The sequence below is a fragment of the Schistocerca americana genome, chromosome 4 (genome assembly GCF_021461395.2).
Source record: "Schistocerca americana isolate TAMUIC-IGC-003095 chromosome 4, iqSchAmer2.1, whole genome shotgun sequence".
Lineage (NCBI taxonomy): Eukaryota > Metazoa > Arthropoda > Insecta > Orthoptera > Acrididae > Schistocerca > Schistocerca americana.
In genome coordinates, this window is record NC_060122.1 from 603473486 (window position 1) to 603486435 (window position 12950).

A 12950-nucleotide genomic window follows, 5' to 3' on the forward strand; every position below is an offset into this window, starting at 1 on the left:
TATCTGACTTCTACTGGCTTGTGTTTTCCTGTAGAGCCTTCTGAAGAAGGGTGCTAAGTGCCCAAAGCTGCTTAAGTATTTAAGTTTCTTTTATGCAGCTGGTTGCTGACTATTTTGGTTTAATTTATATTTGCTGGAACTATGATAAAAGATTAATAAATCTTTAGTCCAGCCATTGGTTGCCTGCTATTTCCCAAACCCGTGTTTACCGTTGCGGAAGCGAAGCCACATTTAAAATTCTAATATTTACAAAAGTATCAGAAAGAAATATGGCAAAAATGTAAGTTCGTGGACTTCCATGCTCAGTGTCAATTGAAATAAAATCATTTGGGTGTTAGGTCGCATCATCATGGAACACTAAAACAACTGAAATGCTGACGTTTGACGGGGTCCTTCAGGGGAACTAATTGCTGGATTCTGGTGATGTTCTTCTTCTATATACTGTCTTATCTGAGACCTGTTAAGGGTCAGAAAGGATTCCGTAGATGCTCTACACCTAGAAGCTGTCTATGAACTTCAATGTGAGTGCATCAAACTCTACGTAGATGAAACAGGGACACCGATTAACTCTCGTATGTTACTGGAGCATGAACGTTAGGTTCGACTGGGGCAACACAGCAAATTAGCTATAGCTGAACACCATCAATCAGAGGTCGATCTTGTTCGCTAGCGAGCAGCTCTTCATTACGAGGAATCGACAGTATAAACAAGTAGCCACAAGCGCACTGCAGTGCAGCCGTAACATCTCGTTGCAAAAGACGTTACCCCGGGGTATAAGCTGCCGATTCACTGTTGTTTACCAGTCACCTATCAGTTTAGCACAGGTAAAAATGTTTTAATCATTTCCTTGAATTGGCTAATTGCAACGCACACTTGTGACGTTGGTAGCCAACTGGAATCCCAAGTGAGCCCAGTATACAGGGAGAGTTGGCCGCCCCTATCGCTCTTGTTTTATGCAATCTGTAATGTTACAACTGGATTTCATAACCCACAGGTGATATTTTCGTATTCCCTCACTCGTTGTGCGCAAACTATTAGCCCTCCAGAAAAAATTAATATAAAGTTCCTGTAGAAAATGTAATTTAGTTAAATTTTGTACTGGGGCATGTTGACATTAGGGACCACCGTTTTCGAGTTATTCAAAAGAAACGTTCAAAAGTTACCTTCAAACGCACCTCGAGGGCAGCACTATTCCCTCACGCCGTGGTTTCTAGTACCTTATTCGAATCGCTCCCTCCAACCACTGTACAATTTCCGACTACACGGACTATTCTTGATATTCGACCTGTTTTGGTCTCAGCTGACTGGGCTATTATGGCACCAGTATAGTCAGCTCTCTCGTTATAGCTATTTACTTAAACGCACCAGCAAAATTAATGTAAGAAAAATGACTTTTGTAAACGTTACACTGAAACTAAGTACATTGACAATTCGACCCAAATATAGCCCTTACAAGCACAGTAGTTTCGTAGTCACAAGGCCTGAAAAATATGAGGATGTATCCGCTTATTTTACGCTGTTAAAAGTTTTTAGCAAAAATTTATGAAACTTTTATGCAGCTGTAAGAGTGAGTGCCAGTAACAAAATACCGTCCCTATTTTATGGGCTGTAGGACGCTACGGACTGTATATAATACGAAGCTTAATTTTTAAGCAATTTTTTAAAACAATATTTTTATCATTCTTATAATTAGATTAAAACGCCAGACTAAAGAGTACGTAGTTTATAAAAACGAAATGACCTTTAAAATCCCTGAAAATTGTCATCTGAAGTTTCTTCTTCCTCTCCTTTCTGATCGTCGTCATCGTTGTCCTTTTCATAGATGGTCTGCACTGCCATCCAGAGCCTTACTTATGCCGCAGTTCTTAACAGATTTAACAATAATGTCTTCCGTCACTGTAGACCACGACAGTTTCATCCACCGACATACTTGTTTTATTGCAGGTCGGCGTGAATTCATCTTGGGTTTCATCCATCATCCAATTTTTCTATTCCTCTCACATATACACTTTAAATGGTTTATTTATCGAGATATCAAGAGCTTGCAATTGTGAAGTAAATCCTCCCAGAATAACAGCAAGCTCCGTATTTCCCTGTCCCAATTTCTCTTTCAAATAATTTTTCAAATTACTACTAAACTGAGGTAGCACAGGAAGAGAACTCTTCTTCAGTAAAGCACCTTTCCTTCTCTCCCACATTATGTTAATCCATAATTTCATACCAGCCTCGTCCAACCGTTGTACCAAACCTGGCGATATTTCAGATGGTTTTGGCATTGTTTTGCGCCTGAAAATGATCACTTGATTAAGCTTAGTACCGTCAGCACAGCAAGAAAGGACAACATAGTAGTAACTTTTCTCATGTCCACGTCTTTTTATAGTTACAGTTTTAGTAAATTTCTTGGCAACAGTTCTGTTACTCGGCACGCCAAATGTCAGAGGAGTTTCGTTCTTAGTCGCTGTCTTGCTTAGTTCCACACCGGTTTTCTTTCGATGTTGAAATAAAGGAGTGGAAAGGTAATATTTTCTCTTCGTAATCTTGCGGCAGTTTCTGAGATACTTCGGGTTTGGTTGGCATCCTAAATCACCTCATAAACCAGTAGCAGCAGCCAACTCCAACCATAAAGTCTGTTAAGTTCATCTGTAGCGCTAGCTTACGAGTACGTATTTGAATCATTTTTGTATTAATTCCAATGCCATTTTGAAAGTGTCCTTGAATCCATTTCAATACATCATCTTCTAGTTTTGGCCATTTCCCATTCAGTCCTCTATTTGCACATTTAGTCTTATTTAATTTTTTGCTAGGCCACTAATCTCGAGTGGTTTTTCTGTTGGTGGAGTGCCGAAACGCCCGCTCAACTACTCTGTTTCCGTGTTCTTCTGCATACGCTATTACTTTGAATTTACAGCCAGAATCATACGAATATCTTTTTTCCATTATTAAATTAGCTACTAACAAAAGTATTGTACTGCTGCAGATATCACTTTCAATTCATGTTCATTGCCACCGTGGACTGCAAGGATGTATCACAGGGTAGACAGTGTTTTGGGTTTGTGATGGCAGGGCGGCAGGGAGGCTGTGTTAGCAAGCTTGGAAACCTCCGCACCCTTGTTCGTCGCATCGGTGTGCACTACTGCTGCCAGGTGACTCAGATGTTACCAGACAGAGATATGTTTCCCACGGCGTCGAATATAGGGCCATTCTTAAGACTGGCGCGAATTTTAAATCAAACACTGGAAATGTTTATACTAATTTCGAGTATAAGACTCACCTGAATTTTGGAGGAAATTTTTTGAAGAAAAAAGTGTCTTATAGTCAGAAAAATATTGCTAGAAATCCTGACCGGTGAGGGACGAGTGTTATCATAGACGGTCAGTATCGTACGTTTTTACTAGAATAACTCGGCAACCGTGGCCTTTAGAGAAAACTTATCGCAGTACAATATTCAACTATGTTAAATTTTGTACAAAAAGGATCCTGTTCGTTTTTTATTTAGGTCTAGCAGTTTTAGAGTAGCGAGCGAGAGAAAATGAAAATCTCACCTGTGGTTTTTTAAGGCCAGGCTTGCATAAAGCGACAGCGTTAGGGGCAGCTAAATCACACTATGTAGGCCAAGCCTTGGGAAGATTTGCGCTCCTGGAGTGCGTACGTACTCTTCGAGTGCAGTCGTATCTGCTCAGCGCTCCTCCAGCTTCCCCCACCCCTGCGCTATTCCGAGCAGGTGTGCGACTGAGATGGCGTTATGTCGAAGCCTGCATAAGGGGGAATCTTATGCATTCATTTTCTTCTCTTCATTTTTATAGTAGATAGTGTTAATACGATGAGTAGAACAACGAAAAGCTTTACATAGAGGCATTTAACGTAAAGTTGTGATGTTTTACAGATTTCGCTTTTAGAATATTACTCGTAATGTTTCTGAAACTGTGGTTCATAATACAGTCAAACAGACAGAGGTATGGGGGCTAAAATCCGTTAAACGAAATAAAATAAAAAACTTTTGCACACAAGTGGTAAACCAAATATGGAAATAACTTATGTAGCTTGTCTGTACGGTTGAATATATTGCCCCCGGGATAGCATTTTATAAACGCCTTGTAAATTCGTGGATTGGAAAAACTGTTGCTGGACTGGGTTCTACCCTGTACGTCTATCAGCTAAAGTTGGAAGTAAAGATGTACACTAGCAACCGAAGGTGAGAGCAGTCTGGCAGATAAATCGAAATCTTTCTTTAGTAATGCAATGACTTGGAATCTCTGAGAACTTATAATGCAACGTTTCAGTTGCTGATATGTAGCCAGTTATGTCTGCTCCAGAAATGACTGTCGTGATCTAACGAGTATGTTCCAACTCATGAACCTGAAGTTCACTTTTCCACTGGAATTCTTCACTTTTCTTTTTTTTTAACACCATCAATCGTACCGCCATATCTACCACCAAATGATTCTCCGCTTGAATTAAGATAATGATTTCAGATACTGGTGATGTCGACAGTAAAACATTTTGTCAATACTGTACTAACCCTTAACTCAGTTTTTTTCCTATTGACCGGCGTCAGTTCTACCAACATTCTTTCTCGTTCACGGAAGGAAAGTGCATCATACCCTCTTTGTGGTTGTTTTTTCCCAGCTCACAATGGCACTCTGCATGGCCTTCGAACTAAACGAAAAATAAAGCAATTCCCATCCGGTACTGAACAATATAGCTTTTCCACTTTTTCTTTTTTTCACAAATAAGTAGACGCCACAGTATTCCGAATTCAGAACATTAATTTCATTTAGTAGTACTGTCAGCAAACTGCTTGGCGTCTGACAAAGAGACTGCTATACTTTAGTATCGTTTGGTTGCAGTCTTCAGTTTCCTCTTCTTCCTCACCCCTCAACTGAGCGCTAGGCGGCAGCGCGGCCGAAGTGCTGGCACTCGCGGAATGCTCTTTGGCAAGGCCTGGTATAGGGAAAGACCACCTCCAGAATCCAATAGTTAGACATCCTGAAGAACACCGCTGCAAATTCGATCGAAATGTCGATATTTTACTTAATTTGTTGTTTCATAACTCTACCAAATGGTGAGCAAGATGTATGAGACAGGCAAAATACGTTCATCCTTCAAGAAGAATATAATTCCAATACCAAAGGAAGCAGGTGTTGGCAGACTTGAAAATTACCGAACTATCAGTTTAATAAGTCACGGCTGCAAAATAGTAACACGAATTCTTTACAGACGAATGGAAAAACTGGTAGAAGCCGACCTAGGGGAAGATCAGTTTGGATTTCGTAGAAATGTTTGAACACGTGAGGCAATACTGACTCTACGACTTATCTCAGACGATAGATTAAGGAAAGGCAAACCTATGTTTCTAGCATTTGTAGACTAAGAGAAAGCTTTTGACAATATTAACTGGAATACTGTCTTTCAAATTCTGAAGGTGGCAGGGGTAAAATACAGGGAGCGAAAGGCTATTTACAATTTGTACAGAAACCAGATGGCAGTTATAAGAGCCGAGGGACATCAAAGGGAAGCAGTGGTTGGGAAGGGAGTGAGACAGGGTTGTAACCTATCCCCGATGTTATTCAGTCTGTATATTGAGCAAGCAGTAAAGGAAACAAAAGAAAAATTCGGAGTAGGAATTAAAATCCATGGAGAAGAAATAAAAGCTTTGAGGTTCGCCAATAACATTGTAATTCAGTCAGAGAGAGCAAAAGACCTGGAAGAGCAGTTGAACAGAATGGACAGTGTCTTGAAAGGAGGGTATAAGATGAACATCAACAAAAGCAAAACGAGGATAATCGAATGTGGTCGAATTAAATCGGGTGATGCTGAGGGAATTAGATTAGGAAATGAGGCAAAGTAGTAAATGAGTTTTGCTATTTAGGGAGTAGAATAACTGATGATGGTCGAAGTAGAGAGGATATAAAATGTAGACTGGCAATGGCAAGGAAAGCGTTTCTGAAGAAGAGAAATTTGTTAACATCGAGTATAGATTTAAGTGTCAGGAAGTCATTTCTGAAAGTATTTGTATGGAGTGTAGCCATGTATGGAAGTGAAACATGGACGGTAAATAGTTTGGACAAGAAGAGAATAGAAGCTTTCGAAATGTGGTGCTACTGAAGAATGCTGAACATTAGATGGGTAGATCACGTAATTAATGAGGAGGTGTTGAACAGAATTAGGGATGAGTTTGTGGCACAACTTGACTAGAAGAAGGGATCGGTTGATAGGACATGTTCTGAGGCATCAAGAGATCACAAATTTAGTATTGGAGGGCAGCGTGGAGGGTAAAAATCGTAGAGGGAGACCAAGAGATGAATAAACTAAGGAGATTCGGAAGGATGTAAGCTGCAGTACATACTGGGAGATGAAGAAGTTTGCACAGGATAGAGTAGCATGGAGAGCTGCATCAAAGCATTCTCTGGACTGAAGATCACAACAACAAACAACGTACGTCCTAATATCCAAAATTATTTTATTCAAGATGCAAGTAATGTTCTCCTCGGTTTTGGTCAGCTACCTGCTGGTGGGCGGCGGCCTTGAGCAGACTGTTGAGTAGGAGGCCGGCGGCGAACATGGTGGAGGCGAAGGCGTCGGCGGCGGCCAGGCTGAGGCTGATGCGCAGCGTGGGCGAGAGGGGCCGGCGCAGCCAGCGCGCGGCCACCAGCACGCGCGCGTTCACCGCCACCGAGGCGGCGCACAGCAGCAGCAGCGCCGGCACGCTGTACAGGTACAGCAGCCGCACCGGCACCGCCCCGGCGGCGGGCGCGGCGGGGGCGAGGGGCGGCGGCGGCTCGGAGGCGGCGCCAGCGTCCGCCTGGGTCATGCCTAGAGCCGCGCCGGCTCACGTCCGTCTCTCTCCCGCGGAGCTGTCTCTTGCTGTGTGACAGCCATTCCTCTACCCAGTTACCTGGAACAACGCCGATGTGGGATTCATTATAGTCGCGTACGTAGGAGAAAATTATGGTTGGCTGTTTGGTTGGTTGTTGTAGTTAAAGGGACCACACTGACAGGGCTTGAAGCCTTCCATCCAATAGGAATCAAACCAGGAATAATCTTGAGGGGAACGATGCAAAAGGCAAATTCTGGAAAGGAACTGTAACCGAAATACAATAAAACAGAGGTAACATCAAGGAGAAGTAGGAGGAGAGTGAGGGAGGCAACTCCTGCATATGACTAGCACTACCTCGAAGTTCGATACCACAAAAGAAGAAAACAACCGGCAACACAGACAAAATGATAAAATTTTAGGAATGACAGAACATTAAACACTGCTAACATAAAAGAATAAGGAGACTATAATGGTGGGAAGAGCAGGGGCAGGCCGAACACCCGAGTAAGGGCAACCATGGGTCCCATGGGCCAGAGCAGGCCTGGGCTGCCCCTCCAACCCCTCAGGCGGTCAGTGAGGACAGTGCCCTACCTCACAGAAACGACTACAAATCACTTTCGGGCGTGAAACGGAACACCAGATCACCTGCTCTGCCGACGTCCACTACCAACAGAGTTAGCTTGTCAGGAAGTTTAAGACACAGTCACGTACCAGCTAAATTTGGGCAGTCTAATTGATGTGGCCAGCGTGAAAATTATGGATCAAGTATTCGTTCCTCTTCTCGTTGATTGCTGTATTCTCTCGTTTTCGCTCCACTTTGTTCTATTACTTAATTTTCCGGTATCAACAGCTCCATGTTCACGTTTAGCCTCTAAAGTAGTGCAGTGCTATAAGGGGCAGCTAACCCCTGGCGATGTGTGAGAGATGGTTCAGATGCCCCCCCCCCCCTCCCGCCCTGAAACCAGCCACCTGCACCCCCTCTTCGAAACTTTGAGTGAAAGACTGACTTAAGACGGCACAGGGTGGTCTCTCAGCCTCAATTGTCTTCCCGTCTTCCTAAACAGGCACCAACCACACGTGGACCCAATACAGAGGCTATTGTTAGGCTGAAGTGAAGGCCAACATTTTCAAGCGCTTTCTGAGGGCTACGATGTATAAAGGACATGTCCACAGGACAACGTGTCATGCAATTAAGTCCGTAATACAGTAAGAAATGGGGTGACTGGAATTCGTCAGTAGGAAAATGGAGAGAAGGAAACATAGTAGGTGGATATGGATTGGGGGGAAGAAATGAAAGAGGAAGCCGCCTTGTAGAATTTTGCACAGAGCATAACTTAATCATAGCTAACACTTGGTTCAAGAATCATGAAAGAAGGTTGTAAACCTGGAAGAATCCTGGAGATACTAAAAGGTATCAGATAGATTACATAATGGTAAGACAGAGATTTAGGAACCATGTTTTAAATTGTAAGACATTTCCAGGGGCAGATGTGGGTTCTGACCACAATCTATTGGTTATGAACTGCAGATTGAAACTGAAGAAACTGCAAAAAGGCGGGAATTTAAGGAGATGGGACCTGGATAAACTGAAAGAACCAAAGGTTGTAGAGAGTTTCAGGGAGAGCATAAGGGAACAATTGACAGGAATGGGGGAAAGAAATACAGTAGAAGAAGAATGGGTAGCTCTGAGGGATGAAGTAGTGAACGCAGCAGAGGATCAAGTAGGTAAAAAGACGAGGGCTAATAGAAATCCTTGGGTAACAGAAGAAATATTGAATTTAATTGATGAAAGGAGAAAATATAAAAATGCAGTAAATGAAGCAGGCAAAAAGGAATACAAACGTCTCAAAAATGAGATCGACAGGAAGTGCAAAATGGCCAAGCAGGGATGGCTAGAGGACAAATGTAAGGATGTAGAGGCTTGTCTCACTAGGGATAAGATAGATACTGCCTACAGGAAAATTAAAGAGACCTCTGGAGAGAAGAGAACCACTTGTATGAATATCAAGAGCTCAGATGGCAACCCAGTTCTAAGCAAAGAAGGGAAGGCAGAAAGGTGGAAGGAGTATATAGAGGGTTTATACAAGGGCAATGTACCTGAGGACAATATTATAGAAATGGAAGAGGATGTAGATGAAGATGAAATGGGAGACAAGATACTGCGTGAAGAGTTTGACAAAGCACTGAAAAACCTGAGTCGAAACAAGGCCCCGGGAGTAGACAACATTCCATTAGAACTACTGATGGCCTTGGGAGAGCCAGTCATGCCAAAACTCTACCATCTGGTGAGCAAGATGTATGAGACAGGCGAAATACCCACAGACTTCAAGAAGAATATAATAATTCCAATCCCAAAGAAAGCAGGTGTTGACAGTTGTGAAAATTACCGAACTATCAGTTTAATAAGTCACAGCTGCAAAATAGTAACGCGAATTCTTTACAGACGAATAGAAAAACTGGTAGAAGCGGACCTCGGGGAAGATCAGTTTGGATTCCGTAGAAATGTTGGAACACGTGAGGCAATACTAACCTTACGCCTTATCTTAGAAGAAAGTTTAAGAAAAAGCAAACCTACGTTTCTAGCATTTGTAGACTTAGAGAAAGCTTTTGACAACGTTAACTGGAATACTCTCTTTCAAATTCTGAAGGTGGCAGGGGTAAAATACAGGGAGCGAGAGGCTATTTACAATTTGTACAGAAACCAGATGGCAGTTATAAGAGTCGAGGGGCATGAAAGGGAAGCAGTGGTTGGGAAAGGAGTGAGACAGGGTTGTAGCCTCTCCCCGATGTTATTCAATCTGTATATTGAGCAGGCAGTAAAGGAAACAAAAGAAAAAATTCGGAGTAGGTATTAAAATTCATGGAAAAGAAGTAAAAACTTTGAGATTCGCCGATGACATTGTAATTCTGTCAGAGGCAGCAAAGGACTTGGAAGAGCAGTTGAACGGAATGGACAGTGTCTTGAAAGGAGGATATAAGATGAACATCAACAAAAGCAAAACGAGGATAATGGAATGTAGTCAAATTAAATCGGGTGATGCTGAGGGGATTAGATTAGGAAATGAGACACTTAAAGAAGTAAAGGAGTTTTACTATTTAGGGAGTAAAATAACTGATGATGGTCGAAGTAGAGAGGATATAAAATGTAGACTGCCAATGGCAAGGAAATCGTTTCTGAAGAAGAGAAATTTGTTAACATCCAGTATTGATTTAAGTGTCAGGAAGTCGTTTCTGAAAGTATTTGTATGGAGTGTAGCCATGTATGGAAGTGAAACATGGACGATAACCAGTTTGGACAAGAAGAGAATAGAAGCTTTCGAAATGTGGTGCTACAGAAGAATGCTGAAGATAAAGTGGGTAGATCACGTAACTAATGAGGAGGTATTGAATAAGACTGGGGAGAAGACAAATTTGTGGCACAACTTGACTAGAAGAAGGAATCGGTTGGTAGGACATGTTTTGAGGCATCAAGGGATCACAAATTTAGCATTGGAGGGCAGCGTGGAGGGTAAAAATCGTAGAGGGAGACCAAGAGATGAATACACTAAGCAGATTCAGAAGGATGTAGGTTGCGGTAGGTACTGGGAGATGAAGAAGCTGGCACAGGATAGAGTAGCATGGAGAGCTGCATCAAACCAGTCTCAGGACTGAAGACCACGACAACAACAACAACAACAGTAAGAAACGCACCATACCAGTAGATACCGCTTTCTCCAGCTGAATATATAATGAAAAAGAGACAGATGGAAATAAAATTGAATAAACTATTATTTCAGAATTAATCGGCATAACTGTTAATACATTAATATCACTGTGAGATTAGCCGATCAGTGCCTTCGTGGAGAATGTCTGCCATTGCCTGAGGAGCGGTCATTGTACTTGCCTGGGGAGTGATGATCGTACCCAGGCACTCTTGTTGTGTAGTAGATCGACTTCTGCAAGTGGCCCACACACATATATTGCCAAGATTGCCTGGATTACGCTGCACAAGTTTCGCTGGGGAGCTTTTACACACCCTAAGTACAGTCATGAATTTTCCCCATGAAATTTTCTTATTTTTGGAGCCCTGACGAAAGATATTCACAGCTGTCGATTTACTTTGGACAAAGAGGCAAAACCATCACTTCGTAGGCAACAACAAACATTTTTCCATGAAGGGATTGACTGTTCTGTCTCACAGTAGGATTAATGTGTTAACAATTACGGCGATTACTACTGAAATAATGAACAGCTTACTTACGTTTTTCCATCTGTCTCGTTTCCATTTGATTGCCCGTTATAAATAATTTCGTACATGCGCACACTAACAGGAAATTAGGTGTTTCGTATTTAAATACTCCTATTATACTCATTTGAATTAGTGTTGAAGTATTTCAATTACATATTTGTAAATTCATTATTATTGATTGTTTCACAGAAGTTCTAGCGACTGTTATCGACAAAGTTGTAAACTCGTCATCATCATCGTCTTCAAGGATTAGGCCTCTTTTCGTGTTCTGCCTCAAAATTTTTCATGCGTCAAAGGTTTCTGTTGCCGGTTAGTTATGTTGTGTTCCAGCTTCAGCTATTGTAGCATTAGACATACGTTGGTCATAGTCTCTCCGGTGTAGTCGGTGTTTTTCAGTGATCTTTGAAATAAATTCAACATAAATTTCTTGTTTAATATTATTATCTCTTTTGTGGCGCAACAACGAATATCTCGCTACAAACTGGAGGAACTTCATTTCTGATGACTCGATTCGTCGAAATCGAAATGCTATTAGTTTGTAGAGTTTAATTAATGTTTTTTTTCGTAGCTTATGCTTTAATATAAGTTTTATAGTTTAACCGAAATATTTGAATGTGGACAATTTTAGCTGTACCTCATATGAATTAGTAAATTTAAAATTGCACCCTACATATTTAACCTTTCTAACTTGTGCAGTTATTTCTACATCTATAAAAACTTTGGCTCCTGTAGATTCCAATCCTTGAAATGTCATCAATTTTCTTTTATCTGTTGATATTCTCATTCCATATTTAGTGGCACTTTCACTCAATTTACGTACTGCAAGTTAATTATTTCCTACAGATTATAATCTTATCACTTTTAATATGTCACTTAATAAAATCAGCTATTTACGAATGATATCGTCAATACAAACACTGAAAAGGGTGAGGGATAGAGGGCAGCCTCGTCCAGTTCCTTGTTAAATTTCGGCAGGTTATGCCCCATTCATTGCAGTATATGTCCTTATTCTATTATTTAGTGTAGTGACTGAATTCTCGTAATCATATGTGCCGAAACTACTATTCTCTTCAATGATTTCCGTAGCATTTCTTCTTTATCTTGTCAAACACATTTTCATCAAACAGCTTTTCATAGTCGATAAAAACACAATAAGTTGCAGATATAAATTCTCTACTTTTCTCGCTTACTTGCCCTAAGGGAAAAGAGAGTAACAGCATGATCTAACAGCATGATCTTTGTTTTCTAAATGTTGTACCTCTAACATACGTGCTTCCACTATTGGTGTTAGCCTCTTGTTTATATTTTTGTAAGAGCTCATGTCTGTAGATGATAATAACCTAAATCAGAAAATTGATTATGAGACAGATACAGCCTCATGACTCAAGCTTAATTACTATACACAAACAGATTAATTAACACTGACATGTTAAGACCTAGCTGTGAATCCTAGAAGAGGAAAGGGTAGGAAATTTTCTCTAATCGGAAATGATAATATTTAAAGTGATAACAAAACCAAGATTTGAATGAACACAAAGACGGAAATGCATCTGTCTATAACGTGAAACGTACAAGAATGTACCAAAAGCTTCAAACAAAGTGAATGCCCTAGGTAGGCCACTAACTCTGCAATGTCAGCATGTTTTTTGGAAGGCTGCAGATTCTTGTCTGCTGAAGGCACTATTCTTTGTACGGACAGAGCGCCAGCCTCCTGCTGATATGTGTTCTTTCTTCCTTCCCATAGCTCTTTGCTCAGCTGGCCAGAGTCGGAACGTGCTATAAAACCGAAAAATATCTGCAGTCCTCCAGGGAATAGCCCGGCTACACAATTTCCACCCCAACAACGTTTCTCTCTCTAGTATGGGCTGCGTCTCTTCCCGCGAACGTCTGTGTCGCAGCCTCATA

At 41.3% G+C, this 12950-nt stretch overlaps 1 protein-coding gene across 2 annotated transcripts in view; it reads right to left on the reverse strand.

The window, feature by feature from the left end:
* LOC124612766 (beta-3 adrenergic receptor-like) overlaps nt 1-12950 on the reverse strand; it is a 310137-nt gene that overhangs the window by 197555 nt on the left and 99632 nt on the right. For both annotated transcript variants that reach the window (XM_047141160.1, XM_047141161.1), the window contains one exon: nt 6506-6895. In XM_047141160.1, the coding sequence (XP_046997116.1) occupies nt 6506-6811 (306 nt within the window). In that variant the 5' untranslated portion in view covers nt 6812-6895. The remainder of the gene's footprint in view (nt 1-6505; nt 6896-12950) is intronic.